The sequence below is a fragment of the Mustela erminea genome, chromosome 3 (genome assembly GCF_009829155.1).
Source record: "Mustela erminea isolate mMusErm1 chromosome 3, mMusErm1.Pri, whole genome shotgun sequence".
Taxonomy (NCBI): domain Eukaryota; kingdom Metazoa; phylum Chordata; class Mammalia; order Carnivora; family Mustelidae; genus Mustela; species Mustela erminea.
The window spans coordinates 16,755,531-16,780,592 of record NC_045616.1 but is presented as its reverse complement, the minus strand read 5'-3'; the positions used below and the strand labels follow the sequence as shown (position 1 = coordinate 16,780,592).

The 25,062-nt window shown below is 43.9% G+C and overlaps 1 protein-coding gene across 5 annotated transcripts in view; it reads right to left on the bottom strand.

Annotated features, from left to right (window-relative positions):
- The window catches only part of KCNN2 (potassium calcium-activated channel subfamily N member 2), a 461,444-nt gene that overhangs the window by 122,380 nt on the left and 314,002 nt on the right, over positions 1–25,062 (bottom strand). For all 5 annotated transcript variants that reach the window (XM_032335384.1, XM_032335383.1, XM_032335385.1 and 2 more), the window contains one exon: positions 24,357–24,452. In XM_032335384.1, coding sequence (XP_032191275.1) covers positions 24,357–24,452 — 96 coding nt within the window. The remainder of the gene's footprint in view (positions 1–24,356; positions 24,453–25,062) is intronic.

Here is a 25,062-nt window from a genome sequence, read left to right as displayed (position 1 = left end):
AGGCACACACAGGCACACAGCCAGCCAGGCAGGAGAGACAGAAGACCAAGGGTTTGGCAGCGTCTGACACCTTCAGACTGCAGATTATTAACAGTAGCAAAGCGTCAACTTATCTGCAGACCTTTAATGTTAAAACATAAGCATTTTGCCATACCAAATTCATTCTACATTTATCTAAATAAACTCCTGAGGGGTGCCTCGGGGGCTCAGATGCTCCATTAAGCATCTGCCTTTGCCTCGGGTCATGATCCCAGGGTCCTGGGATTGAATCCCATACTGGGCTCTGTTGGGCAGGGAGCCTGCTTCTCCCTCTGACCCTCCCCATCCCACCCATGCGTGTGCTCTCTCTCTCAAATAAATAAATAAAATATTAATTAATTAATTCCTAAAAAAAGAACAACACACTTAAGAAAGTTTCCTTAACGATTATCTTTGAAATGGAATCACTTCTTTATCCAAAGCTTCAGAATTTATTTGCACGGAGAAGGAAACATAAACAATAGAGAAGGGATGCCAAGTGCATGTCACCCAGGCCTCCACTCCCTTCCTCACCTCACGGCAGATACGAGTAATCCATCAAGGTCGTGGCCACCCTGGCCCTTCTGTGAGCTAAAGATTCGTTCTTCATTCCTTGCCATCAACGGATAGAAGCTGATGTGGGAGAGGAAACCTATTTGCCACATCCAGCTAGAATAATCCTTGTCTCCTTCCCAAGAACCATTCCCTGGACTATGGCGCCATGTTATTTGGTTGAAATGTGTGTGGCTCCACCCAGGAAAGATGTGAAGAAGTTCTCCAACCTGGATTCGGGGGCTAAGTTGGGATTCCCAAAGCGGAGCACAAGCTCAGATACCATCCGGGTCTTATTACAGTCCTCAGCAATTCTCTACCTCACCTTCATGGATAATTGAGTATTGGCTTCCATCCCATCTCTGTGGGTCCTTCTGAACACCCAGTTAGAGACAGATGAAAAGGACTCAATAAGACATATTTTATAGGATGATTAGTTCTATCCCAGTCTCCTTGAGTCAACTCTGGTGAAAGGAAGGTGACATAATGCAAAATTCAGAAGAAATGACCTCCTTCCTCTCTATTAAAATAAACCAAATGTTTGAACATCTTAAGTTTTCAAGCAGTAACTTGATGTTACAGTTGTTAAAAACAGACATGGAAAATGGTACTTCACTCGTATATTCCAGATGGAATCATATGAAACCTTTATGAGCCGTCGAGGCTGCATTGCAAAAGAAAAGAAAATCTGAAGTTACAGGTCTGAATTTAAGTCCCCAATTTTGCTACTCACTAGCTGAACAAGAATTACAATCTTAAAAAAAAAAAAAAAAAAGAATTACAATCTGGATTAAATGAGACAATATGTATAAATACACTTAGCACTCTGCCTATTGGGGGAGGAGGATGTACAGGACACCTATTTTCTTATTTAGATACGTATTAGTTATTCTACCTTTCCAAAGAATAGCCATAAAGCGTGTAGCTAACAAACCCTGCCAACTCATTCATGTTGTCATGTCGGTGGTCTTCTGTTCCCACTGGACAGCATTCAGGATGTTTATTAAGTCTTCTTTTACCTTCCCTCTGCCTCACCTCCCCTTCTAAGACCCTATGTGTCCTCAGGCAGCCAATCTTCAGCATATTTCCTACGGAATATCACTTCCCCTCATCGTTAGCTTTGTCGTCACATCTCATGTTTTGAGATAATCCCCCAGTACTACAGGAGACAATTACCAAATCCAGGGTCAACACGTACAGACTTCACTATAGCCTCGGGCTCCAATTCAGGAATAGGAGACTTTACTAAGAAAACGTATCCAAAACCTTCCCGTAACTGCACAAATTCCAAAGAAACAGCTCTTCCACTGGATGTCCCAGACGGGTTACTGTGGCTTAACACCCAGGAAAATGGGAAAACACTTCTCCAAGCCATTCATCTGTTCCTGTTAACCTCAGCTGCTAGACTCAAAAAGGCTCACACACTCACAAAAAGTCCACTAAATCCGTGTTCGAGCCTGGGACGCGACGATAAACACAAACAGCCCAGGTGGGAGTTCTGAACGTGAGCAGCTCCAATCACACAAGTTGAACAGAAGCAAGGGCTAATCCTGGGAGTGGCCGATTTCCAGAGATGGACATACGACTGGCGTTTTGAGGGCAGGTGAGTCTAACCATTTGCCTTAGGACAGAAAGCCACAGAAATGGACGAGGGAATAAAAGTCTCTTATTAAGCACGAGACTCCTGAGAGAGGAACTGTCTCCCAGGTGCCTTTCCTCCCTTAATATCCAAAGAAAGAGGCACCTATGCCACCCCTCCCCCGCCCCGAAGGCAGTGATTTGGGTCTGCCACTGTGATCATATGAACCCAGAGACCACAAATGCCAACACGTGCATGAACATAAGACCAGAGATTTACTCTTTTTCCCGGAGGTGGCAATAAGCTCCTAGAAATACCTATACATCAACTCAAGCTCAGGCTGGCAAACAATTTACCTGATTGACTAAACCCCCCAAACGGCTGTCCATCACAGAAAGGATCCAAGGGGACAGCCAACTTGGAAAGATTATGGATGCCAACGACCGTCAACTACTAACTAAAAAGGTGGGAAAACCCATTTTCTCCTAGAGAGAGAGAGAGAGAGAAACAGCATGCAACAATGAACGGTGGTAGGGGGAGAGAGGGAGAGACAGAATCTCAAGCAGGCACCGCACCCAGAGCAGAAGCTGACGTGATCTGGATCCCATGACCCAAGCCAAAATCAAGAGTCGGACAACAACAGACAGCGCCACCCAGATGTCCCATGGGAGAAGCCATTTTGAAGAGCCACGGAAGGCAAGGACTTTACTGCAGATTCTTGATAAATGAAAACACATTCCATGGCCGCCTTTTCCGTCCTATGGTACAACATTTTCACAGCCATGATTAAAATATGGGAAAAGTTATATACACAGGAGAACATCAAACTCATGGCTCACCTATTAACAGGATGACAGTCTGTATTCTCTTGCAAGTACAATTCTTCAGATCTAGGAACATTCTTGTATTTTTCCAGATTAAAGAAGGATCTGTACAATCAACAGATAGATCCTGATAAAGGAAATTTTTAGCTTTTCGTGTTTATGGGCCCTGCTCCTGGGTGCCCAGGGAAAGCTATACTTAAACATTTACCAAGGTCAAAAATGATTCTGCAAAACCTCAAAGCATGGGCTCTATTTCTGCCCTGAGCACACACTGTACAATGGCTTCATTAAAATAATAACCAAAAAAGGAGCAATCTGAACACAAAAGATAAGAAAAAAAAGAAGAAACTTCCCTGGTTTTCGTAAGATTAAATTACACAGCTCTGCACACACAGGAAACTTAAGATAAAGTCTGTAACTTTCTATAATGTCCTTTGTCTAATGATTTGTAACTTCTTATGTAAAAAATGTATATAACCCTATACCAAATGACCCCTTGCCCTCTTCTTTGGGAAGGCTGTGCCTCCTGGCAGTTGTCCTGAAACTGAGTTCAAATGAAAGTCTTGTCTGGGTGGCTCGGTTGGTTAAACATCCGACTCTTGATGTCGGTTCAGATCATGATCTCAGGGTCCTGAGCTCCAGCCCCTGCATGGGGTCCCGGCACTGGGTGTGAAGGCTGCTTGGGATTCTCTCTCTTCCTCTCCCTTTCTTTCCCCCAGTCCCATGCACAAGTGCGCTGGTGTGTACTCTATCTCTTTTTAAAAAGAAAAAAAAAAAAAAAAAGGCGGGAGTCTCTTCCTCTCTTTTAGAATTCCTTACAGGTGTGTTCATTTTAACTTGACAGTACCCTACTTCCTCCCATTGCCCAGCACTGTCCTGGCACCGTCAGGAAGATAATAGGGAAAAGACTCGGTCCTGCCTCACCCATACCCTGGTTCAACCCCACAGGAGCAATGGATGGCAGCATCCAAGAAAGCAGCCGGGGATGCAGCTCAGGGGCAAAAAAGACACATAAATGCCCTTGAGAGGTCACGTACAGGCACACAGACCAACGCAAGGAGGCTCCCCCACTCAATTATATGGAACGACAATAAATGCAAACATTGCTCAATAAAGAAAGAGAATGAAGTGTGTGAGATGATCAGAAACTGCTTCCCAAAGACGGGGGGGGGGAGTGCGGGGGTGGCAGGGGAGGGGGGAAGTTGAGATGAGCTGAGGGCATTCTGTAAGGATCAGGAAGTCAAAGAGGACAATGTCATGGGAGACTCCACCATCCATCATCTTGCAGGGAACGGAGAGTCTCACAAAGAAGGGTTCTGCCAACTGCCAACAGACACGAACACGGAAGCCAGCCTATCACCTACTGGAGCCTCCTGATTCCCCACCTAAAATGATCAGGGCTTCGCCAACAGAGCAGTGCCGGACCTGGATAGATTCCTTTTCACATTCTTTCAGCCGGATCTACAAAACTGGACTCTTCAGAGAGAGCCATGAAGAACAGAAGCAAACACACAGCTACAGCTTCAACCCCTGAGGCTGTCCCTGGACCCAAGGCTGTGGAAAAGAGGCTGGACCCCAAATTTGAAGGCACAGGCAAGGCGTTATTGAGCCAACAGGTGCAGGGGAAGGGAGACACGGTCCTGAGAAAGGCTCCTCAGCAGTGGTCGGGGACATTTCTTTGAACGGGGCCAAGGTGGAAAAGGAGTGACATCCAAGCATGGGGAGCGCCGGGGAATCCCCAGGAAAGTGCTCGTGCACAGGCACAACTGACAGAACAGCCTGTTTCATACTGGATGGGTTGATTTGCATATTAAATCTCCCCCCACCGGCTGGGCATTAAAATGGGGGGGGGGTGGCAAAAGGCCAGGTTTGGGGGCCCTCCTGTCTTGTGTCAGTTTGAACAGATCTGGACTTGGTCTTTGGTCCTCCACTCTCCTGCTCCCCTCTGCAAGAAAAGTGATCGACAGCCAGGAGGTGGTGTACCCCCCGGGGCTGTTTCCAAGGTCTCGGACTGTCTCACTATCTAACTATACATCTACTCATGTTAAAACAGAGTTTTTAATTCAAAGTCAAGCCGAATTACAAATAATGAAAGCTCTAGTTTTTTAGTTGGTATAGAAACCATGCTAGAAAAATACCACGGCATAGAAAGAGCTTAAGCTAAGAGAAGGCATGTTTATTAAACTGTCGTTAGTATTCAACGGCCCTAGCAGCTCCTCTAAGACAGGTTATTTGACCCACACGGTCAGTTACCCTTGGGTAGACTCAGAAGCAGAAGGAGCCACGGCTGTCCCCATTGCAAAGGCGAGGACACAGGGACTGCCTAGGGGACTCCTCTCGTTTACTGCCACCGGGATCACAGTAAGGTGTATGAACTGTTAAAAAGAAAACCACTGGCCCCAAATGACATCACTTATGTTAAGTCCCTGTGTCAGCAAACCAAGGCTTAGTACCTGACCTAACTGTACTTTCAACCTCCCCCTCCCCGAGGCAACCTTCGACCAGCCAAACCTGAATTTCCTGGTCAACCCTAGGAGATAATCCCTCCTTAGACCCCTTTCATTCTCCTTAAAAAGGGGACCTTGCCTAAAAAGCAGTGCATTCCTTGCTAATTCCTTCCTTCCATTTTGCACAGCTCCTGGAAACTCCCCTCTGCTTGCGGGATAGGATGCTGCCTGATTTGTGACTCCTTCAATAAAGTCAGTTAGATCTTTGGTTTACCTGGCTGAATTTTGTTCTTTTTTTTTTTTTTTTAAGATTTTATTTATTTATTTGACAGACAGAGATCACAAGTAGGCAGAGAGGCAGGCAGAGAGAGAGAGAGAAAGAGAGAGGAGGAAGAAGGCTCCCTCCTGAGCAGAGAGCCCTTTGTGGGGCTCAATCTCTTGGGATCCTGACCTGAGCTAAAGGCAGAGGCTTAACCCACTGAGCCACTCAGGCACCCTGGCTGAATTTTGTTCTTTAACAGAACCCTTGATGCAGGTATTTGGGGTTTGCTCCCTGGACTGCTTGGCCCTGGGTACATACAGGTAAATCAGGTGAGACACCGTCCCCCTGAAAGCTGGCGGGAGACGTAGGACCCAGAGCCTGATCCATGGTGCTCTATTATTGGTCTGCACCCCATGGCCTCCCAAAGGCCACATATTGGACCAAACACTTCACCATTCCCCTGCACCCTGACTGTCCCCATACCCATCACACAGTCCTAAGAGCATCACACAGTCCTAAGATTCATGATAGCAAAGACATCAGAGACAATAATGCTACCGTCTGTGGGATTACTATGTGCCCAGCACCACGCAAAGCATGTAATCCTGGTATAATCCTTGCAGTGATTTCAGGAGATCTGTCCTCTTCTTCCCATTTGACAGATGAGAAACTGAAACTCAGAGCCGCTCATATGTCAAAGTTGCCAGGAAGGAGTTAGGGAGAACCTGGGTTCAAATCGAGTTCCATTTCACACCAGGGCTCATGATCGTGGTGTTCAACTTCAGGGCAGCCAGGAAAAGGAGGAGACAGCTCCATCAGACTCGTGAGGTGGTTGAGCAGGGAAGGCTGACTGGCCGAAAGGAGTCTTGGGGTGAATTTTCAGGCACCCTCAGGATTTGGGCAAATGAAGGGGAAAAGGTATTCCAGGCACAGGGGCATGGAAATATGCAGTTTCAGGACCTGCGAGCGATTCAGTATTGCTGGCGCAGAAGTAGTATATTCAGTGGACAGAAACACGGCTGAAAAGGGTGGACAGGTAGACAGAAACCAGATCTCGAGAGCTGAGTTGTGACCTATGTAATGTCACAACATGTGACCTATGATGTCATCCTGATGACAACAGAGGGCCATGAAACCTGATGTGACAGGCTCCGCTTTACGTTTAGGGAAAACATTCCCACAGTGGGGAGGACGATCCACCAGAAAGAAGTGAGGGGCTAAGGAGAGAAGTCAGGCTGGAAGAGGAGAGACTACTTTCATTGCATTAAACACGATGAGGATAAAAACCAAGGTAGGAATTCCAGAGAGGGGCTTTATGTGTTCCTATGAGATGACTCTGTTGTTTATTTACAGTTTTCATGGATTGCATATTTAAAACATATGCAATATTATACTCCAGTCCATGATTTCATGGATAGGATTACTTAAGATGAAACTAAAAGAAGGGAAGAGATTTATTTATTTATTTATTTTTTTAATTTTATTTATTTATTTGACAGACAGAGATCACAAGTAGGCAGAGAGGCAGGCAGAGAGAGAGGAGGAAGCAGGCTCCCCGCTGAGCAGAGAGCCCGATGTGGGGCTCGATCCCAGGACCCTGGGATCATGACCTGAGCCGAAGGCAGAGGCTTTAACCCACTGAGCCACCCAGGCGCCCCAAGGGAAGAGATTTAAAGAAAAATACTGAATCGGTGCCTGGAAGGCTCAGTCGGTTAAGTGTCCAGCTCTTGATTTCGGCTCAGGTCGTGATCTCAGGGTCATGGGATTGAGCCCCTCATCCATTTTCTCACTCAGCAGGGAGTCTGCTTGAGATTCTCTCTCCTTCTTTCCCTCTGCTTCTCCCCCACACATGCATGCATGTGTACTCAAACATATGTTCTCTCCCTCTCAAAAAAAAAATCTTTAAAAAAAAGAAAAATGCTGTATATAATAAATGCTATAAATACTAAAATATAAATACTATAACATCTGATATAACATATGATACTATTGTAATATACTTCATAGGAATTATATATATTTTATATAACATTCCAAATATATTGTCTAATATACAACATGTAATTACTGTGTCAGGTTTTACTTAGTGTAGTTCTAGAATATATATTGTATTTCTGTATATGCAATAAACTGTCACAGTATGATACATGAGTATATATTGTACAAGTAGCAATGTATGTTATATATATTACATATTAGAGGTAATACATTGCATATTATATTAACCACAATATAATATGAAATATAGTGTATAACATAAATAATATAAATATAGTAATTAAATGTAATAGAGTAAGTAATTAAGTCAAAGTTCAGGAAACACAGAACTAAGGCATTTGAGAGAAAGTTATCAGAAAGCAGCAGTAATGCAAAAGGCACTAAGGAGGATACAGTCTTTAGAATTCTATGACTCCACTGGGTTGGGGGAGGGGTGGGGAGGAGTGAGGAGGAGTCAGGTCCCTCCCTGGAACCCAAGGAGGTTAGGGGACCCTTGGCTAGGAAAACAAAATGTAGGGCAAGGAGGAGTGGGCCAGCAGGCTACTGAGGGGGGAGCAGCTTATCTACAGGACATAGAACTTTAAACAGGAGGGAAGAGGAAAAAGCAAATTAATCAACTATTCATTCCAGACCTAAAGAAAAAATTCTAGAAATCCAGACCTAAAGAGAAAACCAACATTTTTTTTTTTTAAGATTTATTTATTTATTTGACAGAGAGAGAGAGACAGTGAGAGAGGGAACACAAGCAGGGGGAGTGGGAGAGGGAGAAACAGGCTTCTCGCCAAGTAGGGAGCCCGATGTGGGGCTCGATCCCAGGACCCTGGGATCATGACCTGAGCAGAAGGCCAACGCTTAATGACTGAGCCACCCAGGTGCCCCAAAAAACAACATTCTTTACGGCTTTCCAATTTCATATGTGGTGTTTTTTTTTCCCCCTGGTAAAATACCAAATTAGAAAACAGTCGACTCTACAACCCGTTTCCAAATAGGAGCCAAATGAGCCTCCCTTCCTTGACTGAGGCCAGCGCCAACCCCAGTGTCTTGAACCTAACACCACCCCCAGCCCAGCCTCCATGAGCCTAAGTTATGAGGCCACCGAGATGCCAAAAGACCTGCATCCCATTACTGGCCTCCTTCAGGCAAGACCTTGAGCCCCAAGGCTCCTGTTCAGACTCCCCATGAAAGCAGTTCCTACTACAGCGATTCTACTCAGCCAGGTGGATTCTAATTCCAGTATGCCATTTCACCTCAACCCCAAAAGTACAACACCCCCAGGGAGCCAGAGGACTTGGGTCCCTGCAGAAGACCTTCCTCGACAGAACTCACCTGCAGGTTGTGAGCAGGTCTATCTACCTGAACCTCTGTTGGTCTACCTGAACCTCTGTTCACCACATCCCTTAATAAGCATAAAATCACCGCAAAGGCTAAAATAGTTTGTTTTGTTTTGTTTTAAGTAGGCTCCATACCCACTATGGAGCCCCACGTGGGGCTTGAACTCACATCCCTCAGTTAGCATCCCTGGGATTAAGGGCTGGATGCTTAACTGACTGAGCCATCCAGGCGCCCCTAAACTAGCTTTTGATGTCAAGGCAGAAGAAACACTGCGGCATGTACCATTCCCTGCCCTCACTGACCGTCCTGTTCTCCAACTCAAGGACTGGCTGAACAGCAATGAGCAGCGTAAATATTTTTTACTTTGCAGTCATCCGTCTCTGGTGCAACAACCCAACTCTGCTGCTGTAGCAGAAGCCGCCATATACAGTTTGTGAGCTAATGGGCATGGCTGTGTTCCAATAAAACTTTGTTTATAGGAACAGGCAGGTGAGACTCGCCCAGGAGGCCACATTTGGCCCAGGGCTATTGTTTACCAACCTCCCTGCCTTAACTAATCAAGTATTTGCTTTCTCTGCCCAGATTCTCCCTTATCAGAACCTGGTTTCTGGCTGCCTTGAAATACATTACCTTCCCCCATCTCCACTGGGAGACCCTCCAAAACTCTAGGTTCCATCTCCCTGCCACCGCTGTGGTCTTTTCCTAATAATAGTCATGATGGAAGAGTAGAAATAGAGCTAGCATTTCCTGAATGGCTGATTACAACGTGTCAGTATTACCCTAGGTCCTTCAAAAACCCTGTCTCAACAAATTCTCAAGACCACCTAATGAGATGGGTCTAAGTATCATCTCCATTCTATAGGCACAGAAACTGAGGCTGAGGGGGACAGTTTTCTTTCCGTGGTCATGCAGGGTGAAGCCATGTTATTCTTCCCATCTGTCTGGATGCAGAGGTAGAACTCTTAGCCATTCTCCTGGGCTACTTCTCCTGAGCGCATGTCTAGACAGGTGTCTGCCAATGGCTGCTCCTACCCTATCCTCTGGAGGGGGTGCTCCTTTCTGTGTTGCCACCTGCACCCCTGTAGGACCGCGACAGCCCCCATTCCCCCAAACAGAATCTTCCCCTCCAGGCAGCGGCTCTTCTACTTTTCACAAAGTTTTTTAACAGGCAACATAAATACGATGGCCAGATATGGCCCCACCAGGACCAGAAAATGTTCTCTCGGTAAGCCTGTATAGTACGTGTGCCTATATGTCCTCCCTCCAACAGCAGGGATGCCTCCAAGGGTATCAGAGATCAGTGTGTATCTGAGACTCATCCCTTAGGACCGGAGTCAGCTAGGGAATCCTGCTTGCTTGCCTGGGCTGGAAATCTCAAAACACAGCATGTGTTCCCCCAGAATATTCCCAAATGGAAACAAGGGTAGGAGAGCGGAGAAGAATGGGTAATGTAAACACATCCAGCTGGGGCTTGGGGGATTGCTGGGTAGCAAAGGCTGCTCCTCCGAAGAAGGGATCCAGCAGGCTAATTTAAAACAAAGTCAATGAGATGATTTTAAAATCCTGCTCTTCTTCTCGGTCAAGAGGGACACATTTGTAGCACTTCATTGGAATGGCCCCCCATTATGATTAAGAGAAAGAGGATTAAAATCATTGACTGCTTTGACCCCACTGGAAATGGACAGGTCATCACAACACCACTAGAGGACAGAAGAAGGAGCAAATTAATAATAATTCACACTCAGCCTGGGAATGCAGCTAGAGCACACATCACAGGGGGCTGGGAGCTCACCAGCCACATCCCACCAACCTCCCAAGCCTCTCCCCTTGCAACTGCTGAATGTGTTCCCCTGTGGCAATGCGTCCTCATTCAGGTCTTGAAAATGGGCCTTCATCCCGCCCTGCATCCCGTTGAGCATTTCCCTGTGGCCATGTATGCTTCTGCCCAATGGTGGCGAGACCTTTTCCTGCAGGACACACATTTGCCACTGACTGCGCTGTGTGGTCTCCACAAGGATGTTCTGGCATGGGCTAGAGGAACCAAGTACTATCCACATATCCGCTCTCCCTCTGTGGGCAGTTACATAAAGCTGCAATGAGCCAGACTTGGATAAATTATTTTGAAATAGCTGTCAGTGAAGCAATCGGTGTACCAAGCATCAGACTAAGCAACACCGTGAACATGACAGTGAGTAGGCTGCGTCTTCGTCCCCCAGTGCAAGGGACACCCAAGGGACACATTCGCAGTAGAAAGCAGAATCCAGGCAAAGCACAACTGACACGTAGGTGTGGTTATCACAAAGGATAAAGGAGAGTGTGTAAAACAGATACGCTGAAGAAAAATAAAAGAATCCAGAAGATGGACCCTTTCTAAAAATGCTATAAGGAATCTATAAGAGCACATCAGTCAGTGAGTTCCAAATCAAGAAAATTTTTTTTAAAGTAGTTTTCAGGGATGCCTGGGTGCCTCAGTTGGTTAAGTATCTGCCTTGGGCTTGGGTTATGATCCCAAAGTCCTGGGATCGAGTCCTACATCAGGCTCCTTGCTCAGTGAGGAGCCTGTTTCTCCCTCTGCCTGCTGCTCTCCCTGCTTATGCTCTCTCTCTCTCTGACAAATAAATAAATAAAATCTTTTTAAAAGTAGTTTTCATCCCTAAATACAAGTGCTATGGTTTCCTCTACCCACGCACCCCCCAAAAAAACAAGCAAAAAGAGATTTCTCTTTGTATCGTTACAGCTGATTTGTGAAAGTGTGGCCAAAAACACTTTCATTAAGCATCCTTTTTGAAATTGACAAATGAGAACAAATAGTGAAGTTCTGGACTGAAATACTAATGAGAAAGAAGTAAAAGGTCTGTTGAAATTATTTTTCAACAGCAGCATTAACATCTGAAACATCAGCCACAGGTTGAAGCAGTGAGCTAAAGCTTTTAATTCACAGCGTATTCAGCTAAATAATTGTATTTCAAGTCGATCTCACTTGCAGAAACAGAGAGCAGCTCATGCTCTTTGACATAAGAACTTTTCCCCCAGTTATGGGAAGAGTTAGCAATATGAAAACGAACCTATGGCAAGTTTCTAAAAGCCAAAACTGTTAGCCTTAAAATTGCATCACTAGGTCCACAGAATTGGTTTTTCAGTCAAAAGCTTTGCTTGGGTGTATGTCTAGAAGTAGAAGATACGCTTTTGGAAAAAGCATGAGAGGACTATTACAAACCCCACGGCTATTATGCATGTCATTTCAATAAAACTGAGCCTGATTATTTTTCAATATTTTAAATAATCCCTGACCTTAAGAATAAATCCAATACTAAGACCCAATGTCCCTTAGCTACTTAGCAAAAAATTAAGCAGCCTAAGAGTTAGTACCCATGCATTTACGAACCCTCACGACAGTAGACGTTACTCTCAGGAAAGGACTATCCAAGGTCAAAACCACAAAAAACCCATGATAGTTGATTCAGTATGTTTGTGTCAAAACCAATATTCAACTACTACACAGAACTTCCCAGGAAGACCAAAGCTCCCAGAAGAAAAGAAGGCTACCTCGGTGACCATACAAATCTCAGTACTCAGATGACTTGGCAACAACTCCCTCTTACCACCTACTGGATAAAACCAGTACAGAGAAATGCATTATTAGGCAAATATGCTCGGAATATTCCACAAAGGCAAAGGGCAAATCAGTGCTATAGGACACCAGCTGTCAAAACTTATTGACAACAGCTCAGTTCAATGTTTAGCAAGTCTGAATCCCGGTGCGTTTCATAGATTCAAAGAGCCGAGTCCAAAGCGCACCATCGATAACACGTTGTTCAAAAAGAAGAGTGGCGTAACACCGACTCAACTAATGACTATTTGACATATAACAGGAGAGAAGATGCAAGGTCTCCAAGAAAAAGTCAGTCCAGTCACGGCACCAGGAACATCTGGAGATGTTACTAGTCATACTGACAACACACCAATTCTCCATCCCTTCAGACCACTTTCTCCAAGCACCACGGTTGGGAGTGTTGATGTACGAAACCAAACCCTTGCCAGAGACAAATCCAGTGCAGAAAAGAACAAGGGCTTTTGATTTTCCTAACCCGTAGCCCTACAGTGAAGAGGGACTGGAAGGCTGTCAATTACAGTCCTTTACACACCTGCCTTTGGCTGTTTACTACCTCGGTGCCTTTCAGCAGGGGTTAATACCAGAACTTTCCATTATCCAAAGGATTCCCTGTGCTTAGTTTTCAGAGCACCTCACTTAACTCTTTTAAGTCACCAGGGTCCTAATTAGTGATGAGGAGATGCCATCAGCTAGGACCTGGATGCGTGAAGGAGTTAATGGAGCTCACAAACAGCCTTACTTTGGTTTACGGGGGAAATGGCTGTTCTGGTAAACACTGTCAGCCATAACGTTATAGTCCTTAAACACTTGTTAACAGACCTCAAACCTACCAGACAAAATGAACACTTATCTTCTCAGGGAGCCAACTTGCCCGAAGGGAATGGGTAAATAACTCAGTTAAACAAAAAAAAACAAATATATATATATATATATATATATATATATATATATATATATGCTGCCCTCAGTAGATAATCATAACTTTAATTTTTAAAAAAAGTGAACACACAGACACAGACACATTCTAGATTGTTAAACTAATAAACACCATTCAAATGCCTACCATTTTTTTTTTCTGTTCCCATCCATAAGACTTGTAAAAAAGAGGGGGAGAAAAAAAAAAAAGAAATCACTGTTTTCTAAAGCCCAAGAGAGGCTAGGCTCCAATTCCTTCCCTTCACCCCAACTAACTCCAAAACACTTAATAACTGGAAGCTGATACCTACATTGCCCTCACCATAGGCCAGTCAGGGTTCCAAGTGCTTTACTTAGGTATATATGTATTTACATATATTTATATATATATATCTTTATATATTTATTTATTTATATGCATGATATGTATTTATATATTTTACATATGTAAAAAAACTATATAATTATATATAATACATACAAATTTATAAAATATATAAACATAAAAAATATATAAATATATAATGTATATATAAATATATATATATTACCTCCTATAATCCTCCTAACAACGTGATGAGAGACACTCTAGATTCCCCATTTTAGAGACAAGGATACTGAAGTACAGAGAGATGCAGTAAGTTGTCCAAGGTCACACAGCTAATTAGTGACAGAGCTGGGTATGAGCCCAGACACAATGGCCCCAGAGGCGAGTGCACAAAGCCACGAGGCAATGCTGCAGAACAAACAGTAAACAACCCAAAGGAGAGTCTGATGGCTCCTCTGCTCAGCGGGAAAGTTCACAGAGAAAAACTATAGAAATTATGATTTTTTACAGCTTCTTATAATTTAAAAAAACAAAAACAAAAACAAAAAACCCTGGGAATATCTGGGGACAAGTTATCTGCCAATAGAGGCGCTCACACTGTTTCTACATCAACGTTAATTGTTAAACAGGGATATCCTTTACAAACCTGGTTAGCTAGCAATTTAGAAACCAAGATCATGGGGACACAAGAAGACAAGGCCATGACAGAGAAGGAAAGTCCCAGACTCACGAGGTAGTACAGTCATCAAAATACTAACCAGTAAACGAAACCAAGACACTCCAGAAAACACTAAATGTGGTTGTCTGCAACCACTTTAAAAATGAAAGGCCTGATATAAACTTTGGAGGGACAATTGAAAAAACTGACAAATGTCTTAAATAATATCCTTGACCTCCATAACATCACTCTTTGGCAATTTTTCCTTAAGAAATCATCAGAGAGGCTCCCAAAGGCTCATCTGAGATAGTACTCATTATAGAAAGGATTTTAAGGGCACCTGGCTGGCTCAGTAGGGGGAGTAAGTTTGAGCCCCAAGCTTGGCTGTAGAGACTACATAAAAATAAAATCTTAAAAGAAAATTGTAATTTTTTTTTTTTTTTTTACTTCTTCAGTGTCTAAAATAAGGGAAAGAATTAAATTGATTACAGCCATAGGATGGGGGAAAAATTGGATCTATTAAGAATGTTTAATGGTAGGAACCTGGGTGGCTCAGTTGGTTAAGCATCACTTGAATTCAGCTCAGGTCATGATCTCAGGTCCTGGGATCAAGCCCAGCATTGGGCTCTCTGCTCAGCGGGGAATCTTTTTCTCCCTCTCCCTCTGCCTCTTCCCCTGCTCATGCTCTCCCTCTCTCTCCCACATAATCTCTCTCAAGTAAATAAATAAAATCTTTGCAGAGTCCATCGTCTCTCATGGTTCACCTCCCCTTCTAATCTGAGGGTTTTGAAGGGGCGGGGGATGGGAGGTTGGGGTACCAGGTGGTGGGTATTATAGAGGGCACGGATTGCATGGAGCACTGGGTGTGGTAAAAAAAAAAAAAAAAAAAAAAACCAACACCACCACAATGAATACTGTTATGCTGAAAATAATAAAAAAAATTAAAAAAATAAAAATAAATAAATAAATAAATAAAATCAATCTTTTAAAAAAGAAGAAGAATGTGTAACGGCCTGGGGAAATCAACCCAAAATCACACGAAAAAGAACTGCAAATTTCTTTCTACAGATACATAGCAAATACCATGTCCACTTACTTTGTGGTGTAAATACATTAGAAACAAATAATTATTATCCCTGGGTGGTGAGACGACACTAAGATTCCTTCCCGTGTTTTCCAGGTTTTACCAATTTTCTAATATGAAGCGTTACTAACTGAAATTTCGAAAATGAAATTTTTAAGAGGAAAGGCATCTGGTCACGAAGCCTACACCACAATGCTTAAGATAACAAGTACATCAGTCTTTTTTCCGTCTTGGATATTGCTAACAGACGGGGAGATCACAAGATTACAGTTCTCACAGAACACGGGGATTCAGTGAGGGATATGACAGTCCTCGTGACATTCTGGTAGAGGAACGTGGGCTGGCTGATAGTCAGGGTTCACAGAGTTGTCATTACTTGAAAGGCTGTACCAAATATCATGAATGAGCAGATGTCTCAGAGCAAAAAAACGCCCTACTTCTGAGCTCTGACCGTGGCCCTTGAACCCAGGCTTTGCACACAGGTTCCTAAGGTCCATTTTCCAGACTCACGGCTTAGCCAGGAGCCTGAGAGAAGCGTTAAACGTGTCAATGGCCTGTGTGCAAACCAGGTAGGGCCACTAATATTGATCACATTTTTGGAACAGAATTATGTGCTAATTTGGGTATTGCCAACAGAACAACTCTATTAATGAGTCCGTACACAGCATTTTCTGTACCTAAACAAGTGTTTGTCAAGTAAGCACTGGGATTATGAGTCAAATAACTCAGACAGGCTGAAACCCGGGTCTGAAACCAAGATGCTACCGAAGATGGTCAGTAAATGTGAAGCCATACACTTAGTTCAATAAAAATTTTTACAAGTCTTATATGGCAACAGTTCGCATGAAGCAATGACCATTTTAGACCAGTAACAGTGAGTATCCGGTATGCATCTTTGATGAAAGGAAGTAAGAATCCCATCTGAAAGTCTTGGGTACTTTTCTAACTTTCTAGTTGGAAAAGGGAATTCAGCAAAACAGTTAAGGACAGATGAATACCATCAGGGACATTATAAGTCTGATCAGGAACATTCAAAGAAACTAGGACTATTTAATTAGGAGGGCATTTAAGGGGAACTAACCAATGTTTCAATGTTCGCTCTGTGATTCTGCGAAGGGGGCGGGAGATCAATTTATTCTGCTCTACTAGAAACTACAGTCTATCTTCTGTTGCTGTCTCTCCACTGAAACTGTGCCTCAAAGTCAGCAATGACCTTCAATTGGTCCAATCCAAAAGGCACTCCTCTACCCTGTTTTAACAGGCTTCACTGCATGGGATACACAGCACTGAGCCCCGCCTTACAACAGTGCCCATCTCCACAGTGGGGATACTTCATCCCATCTCTTTTATTCCTCCTTTACACAACCTCTAGATGTCCCGGGCTGATCAACTTTTGGCGTTCTTCTCATCTTTATTCTCACTCAACGACTTTATCAATTCCTGTGGATTTAAACAGCCTCTATGCTGAAGGCACCCATTTAAATCTCCATTAGACTCTTCCTCTGAACCCTAAGCTTCCCCTGTATAATCAGAAACCTCTCCAATGGATTCTGCCAATGCAAAGTCTTGCGTCCACGTCCTCCACCCTTCACTGTGGGTCTTCCCCTCTCAGCTCCATATACGCCATTGCTTCAGCTGGAACCCCTGGATCCATCTCTGTGACCTCCCTTGGCCTCACCTGTCACATCCCGTCCCCTGCTAGGAAGTCTGCTCTACCTCCAACATGGGTCTCAAGTCAGACCTGTCCATGCCCCCACCGCTGTTAACCCAGCCAAATGAGCAACACTTTTCTTCTACAATGGGGCTGGTCAAGACCTTCCTTGTCATCTTCATGCCAGTCTTCTCAGAACACCAGCAAAAGTTCTGCCCAAACCGTATGTTGGATTGTGACTCTTCCATGCTCCAAAACAAATCAACTCTTTAATGACTTCCCTACCCTATGCTTTGTCAAGGGATGGGGGGTGAAGAAAAGGAAATCCCCAAATCCTTATCATGGCCTCAAGACCCTTCAATATCAGAGTCCCGCATCCTCTCTTGGTCTGCCCAGGACCAATCTCCTGTTCTTCCCCAGCTCAGACCACATCAGTTTTCTCTCATTTGTTTAAGTACAGGAACCTCCTCTGGGTCACAAGGCCTGAGCACAAATTGTTCCCACAGACTCTGCCAGTTGCTGACAATGTCTTTTCTTATAGGTCTCAGTTGCAAAGTCAAATCCTTGGACAATGCTCCTGAGCACTGGTCTGATGTGAAACCACCCCCTCCATACCTCCAAGTATTTTCTAGCCCAGCCCTTTCTATCCCCTCATAACATTGACCATAACTTCCTGGGATTGTGTTGCTTAAAGTCTGCCTCTCTGCTGAACCCTGCATCCTTGGAATGTCAGTTACAAGAAGCCAGGGACCTTCCCATCTTCTTCTCCATCCTAACTGCAAAGTTCAAAAACTGTGAAAATGTTGAGTGTGGAAGAAATAAAACCAGGCTTTACCTCAACGTAAAGAAAATCTTCCTAAAAAATAAGAGTTGGCCTTGGAACAGAGAGCCTCGGACAGGGGGACTGTCTGCCAATCATGGGAAGAGGGTTCAAGCAGAAGAGTGGGTGACCACTTTTATCTGAGATGACATAAAGGGATTTCCCAGGCTGGGTGGGATGCTGGGCCAGATCATTCCCTCCACGCACTTTCTAGTTTCATAAATAGCATTTGTAAGGAGTTTCAGGGTAAAAATAGACTCCCAAAGTAGCAGACATCCTATTATTTTTTTCTTGCATGGAAATTCATTCTCAAGTAGCCCCATAAAACTGCTTTATAACCTGACCATAAGTAACTTCCTGGGGTGGAATCAATGCAGGCTCCCTCTGCGTGCCCCGCCAGATATGGTCTGGGACAATAACAGCCCCCGGTGCCCTTCTTTCCTCGCTGCCTGAAACGTGGCCCAGAAACACGCTGGGGCAGACCAAGGAAACCCATTTGCGGTAAACCTGAAGTTGCACCCTTCCACTCATTTGTGATGCTGCTCTGTAAACACACCAGGGTCACTTTATTTAGCGTCACACCCATTAATAATGCAGAGATCTTCACACAGGCAGGCAGGGAAAATTAGTCCTGAGTGATTTCGTTACTACAGTGTCGACACGAAGTCAAAGCGACTGAGAGTCCCATTACAACTAATGTCGGAGCCACTGGCCACGGACCTATCAGCCATGGAGCTAACCACCAAGGCCATTCAGGCAAATTTCCCACATCCCCATCTTCTGGAGTCTCACAGCGAACCTGCAATTCTCATCTATCTCGCTGACAAGAGCAGAGACCTAAAGACCAACTGAAGATACCCTCCTTCTAACTTTGCAGCTTCCTCCATCTCTACAGTTTTTGAGGTTTAAAAAAAACAAAAAACAAAAAACCTAAAGTGTGGCAGTGATGGGTGTCTGGTGGCCTCTGTCCAGAGACCGTTAAATTTGTCAGCAGATCAAACGAGGCACTCCCAGATATCACAGGTTGTTGCAAATAAGCCTATGAGCTCATGAGATTTTTCCTTCATTTTTTTTTCTCCAAAAAAAATCTTTTTTCAGGCAAATCAACTTTTTTAGACTTCAGAAAGCCAAAGCTGTTTAAAATTCCTTTTTAAAAATAATATCCGGGATTAACAGTGCTGTGGAGGGATAATGTGTGGGGACATGGGAAATATGAACTCTTCTGGAAGGGCTGATGGGCCACACCTTTCCACTGAAAACAAAAACGCCCTTGGATTCAGTGATCTAGCTGCTGGATAGTTACCACAGGCATGTACTCTAATGAGTTGCTTAAAACGAGTACACGAGAACGTTCACTGGTAGTACTGCTTATAATAGCAAAAATCTAGAACACTCAAAATGCCTACGAGTTAACCGCAGCCCATCCATAAAATAGGCTTTATGCAGGTGCTAAAGGAAAATGAGACAGGTCTCTCTAGGTGCTGAGGAGGAAAAACCTCCAAGATCTATCAGCGAACACAAGCTAGGTTTGTCTGTGTCTAAACACATCTAAAGGTTCAATTCTGAAAACTCCAGAAGAGTCTACGAGAAACTTCAAAGCAGATGCCCCTCAGGCAAAGGTCGGAAAGGACAGAGAACGCGACTATTGTGTTTCTTTGAAACTCTTCCGTACTGCTTGTTCTTACTGTATGTATTGTTACTGTATCCATAAGAATAATAGCTAGATGCCGTATTATCTGCACAGTCTGGAAGCATCTACTTGCTTTCTGTAAGAGTGGGAAAGTGAGCACCCTTTTCCAGGTTCCACAGGCAAACCAGAGTCTTACTAAGTGGGTGCCTTTCCACTCCACGCCAATCAGAGCCTTCAGATGTTGCCAAGACCCTTGCCCTCCGTCTCTCACTCCTTCCTTTGTGTGGCCTAGAAGCATGAGTAAAGAGAAAGTTTAATTTCTGCTCTTGCACTTTGAGATGGATGTCCTCCATCGCTGAAAAGCTAACTGGGAAGAGAAGGAATTCTCCCATTGCAAGACATACCGAAGAATAACCAGCGTTTCCTCTGACGCTCAGTATTACGTAATTATATTGTTCCCAAGACAAAATCAAACAAAAACGTGTTTAACTTTGAAGTATGTACCAGCCCTTCTTCCAAATCCCATGAGAACTGGGAAGATCAAGGTCCAAGGGGCTTTCTTTCCCGATTTAGAATCCTGTATTTGTCTCTCTCAAAATACTACACAACGATGTCAACTGAAATTGCTTCCGCATGAGAAACTGACAAGATGGAAGGGAAATCTAGATTCAAATTTTCTGATGTTGAAGGTCTTAAAGAGTATTTGACTGTGTACTTGCCCCATCCAAGACATATTCCCAATCTCACAGAGAAGGAGGGGTGGCAAAAAGGAAAGTGAGAGAACATCATGATTCTGTTTTTCCTATTATTTGACCCGAGACATGAGAAGAAAAAGCCACTTATTTAGTATCGAGTGACCTTTCCAAATCATATAAAAACAATCCCCAGAGTGTTCTTCCTTCGTAGGAAGACCACGATACCTAGGCATTTACTGAAGTTTTTTTCCTGACTCATCCTTCATTCACGGATGGGTTTTTGTTCTTGCTTATTTTTCTTGTCATTGCTTTGGCTTTACTGATGGATATAGAAAGTAAAGCCAAATGTCTACTGGAAAAAACTCTAACATCTACTGAGCCGAAAAACTGCTCCCACTAAATCTGATTTTGTATAAGTGTTGTGACGCATACACACGGTGACTTCAGTTTTGGTTGGGGACGGGGCATTCAAGTAATTAGTGAAATGCAGAGTAAAGCCTGGTGCATTGAGCTGTCTGTGGTCCTGAAAAAGGACACCAAGGCTGCAATGTACTGAGCTCTGTTCTTTCAAAGCCTCCTCATGGCCCTATTTTAATTCAGGCACTTCCGACCATGACTCACCTGAACTGTCTTATTTTGCCAGAGCATGTATAAACATTTTATAAAAGGTCACACCGACTTGCTTTCCAAGGTTCTCCATGGAAATGTCAGGGCCTCCCCAAGCTTCGTTAAGCCATTCCGGGGGACAGAGAGCCAGGACGTTGGCTAAGACACTTAACACATCCTATCATGTACCAGAAAGCCACACTTAGCTAGCTCTTGCTACCCAATCACCATGCTGGTAGGCTAAACAGAAAAAGGAAAAAAAAAAAAACATGTCATTTTAGATGACATGCTACCTCCAAAGACAGGCTCTGGTTGGCAATACTTAGTTCTTCCACTCACAGCTACTCAGGATGTTTGGAATTGTTAATAGTAAACTGAGAAGTGACTTCTTGCTTAAAACTTAGGAAAGAAATATACCTATATCAGTGACATCAATAAGTTGAAAAGGTGGGGAGGCACAATGTTTCATTTTCCACACACAGATACACAAGCCTGTGCACTTGGGATTCAAGGTCAACTCTTTTGCCAACACGGCTGACTCTAATATCTGCATAAATTAATACAGATTTTTCTGGTGCCTGACTTCTAGTTCAGGGTCCTCAAGTTTATCTGGCCCTCTTCCACTTTCAACTTTTGTAAAAGCATCTCAGATAAGCGTTTGGAGCTTCAGCTTGGGAAAGAAATCCCCCTAGGGAAAACACAGAGAGAAAACGCTACAACCAAAACAACTGAATGATACTACCCAAGCATCAGTTTTGAAATTTAAGTGTGGCTGGTTCAACAGAAATTATGTATCATGTAAAATAAACTCAGTTTTGCAAATCTAACATTCTGGGATATTTACATCACCCCAACGGTAGAGAAATTCACAGGGCTTGTAAGTTTTAGGGGAGCAGCACTTCTGTCACCCATGCTAAGTATCTTTCCATCAAAATACCTATGCATTTGTGCAACAGAAATAGTCCTCAAAATGAGCCAGCAAGTGCAATTCCAACCGTGAACAATCTTTAAAAAAATAGGAGTTCTTGTATTTTTATTAGTTTCTAGAAGTTTCAAGAGTTCTAACGTGGTATCAAAAAAGTTTTAATAATACCTAAGGGTGCTTGGGTGGCTCAGTGGGTTAAGCCTCTGCCTTTAGCTCAGGTCATGATCCTAAGGTCCGGGGATCAAGTCCCGCATGGGGCTCTCTGCTTGGTGGGAAGCCTGCTTCCCCCCTCTCTCTGCCTGCCTCTCTGCCTATTTGTGATCTCTCTCTGTCAAATAAATAAATAAAATCTTAAAAAAAAAAAACAAACCCAAAACCTAACACTTGGTTACTCCTTGCAAATTCCTGTAAGTTATTTCAAAGGACCTTCCAATAATTCTTAAGAAGTCAGTGTCTTCAGGAAGATGCTTTGCCCTCGATGGGACTATCACCCAATGTCTCCTCGGCAAATGCTTGTTTAGCTCTGCGCTTTTCAGAAGGAATAGACAGGTACGAAAGCTAATGCTCAATGAAAACACCAGCAAGTTCTCTTTCCAGCTAAATGAAGGAAAACCACTCCAGTTGCCAAGCAAAACAAAACAAAACAAGTTGTTTTAAGTTACTTGGTTTTTAAAAAATACCTGAGAAGATTTTACAATGACCTTTTAAATTCAACCTATTTGTAAACCAAATGTGTAGAGAGAAATCACGGACCCAAAAAATGCCCATATTTCTGGGCCTCTAGCAAGTAACCGAGCACAGCAAGAAGCTATCTGGACTAGAAGCTGGAGGAGAGGGCCTGGGCCCACTCTGCCCTGTCTAGCTGTGCCATCTGGCAAGCTACTCCCCTATTCTGACTTCGGGCTCCCCGTCTGTAAACGGAGTCAGAAGACTATTCATTCTGTTTTGTTCCTCCCAGCTCTAAGTGTCTGCTCTTGGAAGTCAAAATGAGAAGATGCACTCATTATGGGTAAGCCACGTTGTGGTATCACTTAAGAATGTTTCAGGGAATCTCAGAAGCCCAGGATCACAAAACCCCGAATTACAACGGACCTCCCTGTAAACTATTAAGATGTTAGAGTTCTAGGGTGCATTCTCCTGGTTTTGCCAAGGCAGTTTGGTGACTTACCTCTAAATGGTCTCACTCTTTCTAATTCTCATTTGCTCGCTCACTTTCTCCCTTTGGAATGACACTGTTCAAAGTCTTTGCAAATGTGAAAGGAAGACGAAGTCTTACTTCATTCTCCCTGCTCCTTTGGGGTCATGGGCATCTTTGTTTGGCTTGCACCATAGTTAAAAATTGGTTTCTTCCATATTTGGTGTGAGCTTGCTAATGACTAACCTCACATTGACTTAACATAATTAATATTAAATTATTTAAGTGGTAAGTTCTATACGATGTTTTAAATTTAAAGGCGTCCTAAATGGCGTCTTTAAATGGAAAGCATCCTAAATTGAAGGGCTTAAAAGTTCCAACAAATAGTCAACAATTGTTTCCCCCCCAAAAAAAAATCAGAAAATACATATTAGTGTCAATTCTAAACTGGCAAATCCCAACCTTACTTCATTTTTGAAAAGCCTAGTTTTTTTAATTCACAACCCTTAATATTCCTTGGACTGAAGGCTACAGCAAACTAAACAACTCCAAAGATGACCCATGAATTTTATACAAGTATTCTGAAATTGTCAGTAATAGCCAAATTCGACAATAGAGTTCCTGGCTGCATTTAAACAAAACATTTCCTAATAAGACTGCTCACCAGGGCAGTGGCCTTTGCTCTTAAATGACACTTTTTTTTTTAAAGGGCAATGTAATGATTGCAGCTAAAAAAAAAATATACCAAACCACCACATATACAGAATTTGTATTCTAACCTTAGGGCAGACTTTTTTTTTTCTTTAATGGCTGAAGATAAAGAGTTTGGATTTTTCTCATGTCTCATTTACATATATTAGCTAGGAATATCACGAGCCTATTTTCTTCTTTCGCTACATTACAGAAGAAGATACATAGAGAGGGACACTATCTTCCATAATGAGGCACCCAGGGGGGATAGGCCTATCAAGCAAGAATTCCCGCTTACCCCACGGCTGAAGCCTACTACCTAACTGGCCTTAAGGAAATTTGGAGAACTAGATCGACCTGAAGAAGAGAGGGGAACATCTTAAGGCCTTAACAAGTACAACCCAGCCTGTTTACGTGCTGGGCTGTTTTGTTTTGAACTTCTTGAAAGAACAGGTCAGGTGCTGTAGCAAGACTACAGCGTGTGTCTTCTGTAACCTCAAGCAAGGACACGAGGGTTTGGAAAAAACTGCCTTGCGCTTCTCCAGGCGGGCGGCCGCGCTTTGGGTCATTCATAAATAGCGGAGTCTAAGTTACCTGTATTTCCCTGGCGTGGTACACGATGATCAGCCCAAGCAAGATGATTGTGGAGAGACTGATAAGGCATTTCAGAGCTAAGGAATACAGCGACGCCTGCAACACAGTCAGACAGAAGCACTTTTAAGAAACTAGCACTCTGAACCACCTTCCAGGGCCCTCGACCACCCCCAGCCCCTGAATATGAACTCCCAGGAGGAGGAGGATGGGGATGAGGGGAGTACCTGTCTTGGCTGTGGGATCCGTCAGCTCACTTGGCCTCTAAGGGAAGTGAGGAGAGGAGGGCAGGTGGATGGCTAGGGAGAGGGTCCGCGCCATGACATATGTCAGCGCAGATCCTGGCTCTCGAAACCCAGAGGAAGTTATCCCTGAGTTTAAGCGCTCTGGGTTGAAAGGGGCCTCCTAAATCGCGAGCACCTGGAAAGCAACAGGGCTTGCTTTCCCCTACTGACTCCTGGAAACATTTATTTAATGTGCCTAAAGTCGCTGGGGCACTCACTGACTCCAGAACTTTGGCTGCGCGCAGAAAGGCTCTCTCTGTGGAGTTGCCTGGAGGATCAGGACAGCGCGTCCGAGCCGTGCTCGCCGTCCCGGCGGGCACCTGCCACCGTCCCGAGGAGGCTCGGGGCTGGCCGGCAAGAATTTCCCACCAGGGCCCACCCCAACCACCCGGCGTCCGGACCCCGCGGTCCCGGAAGGCTGGGCA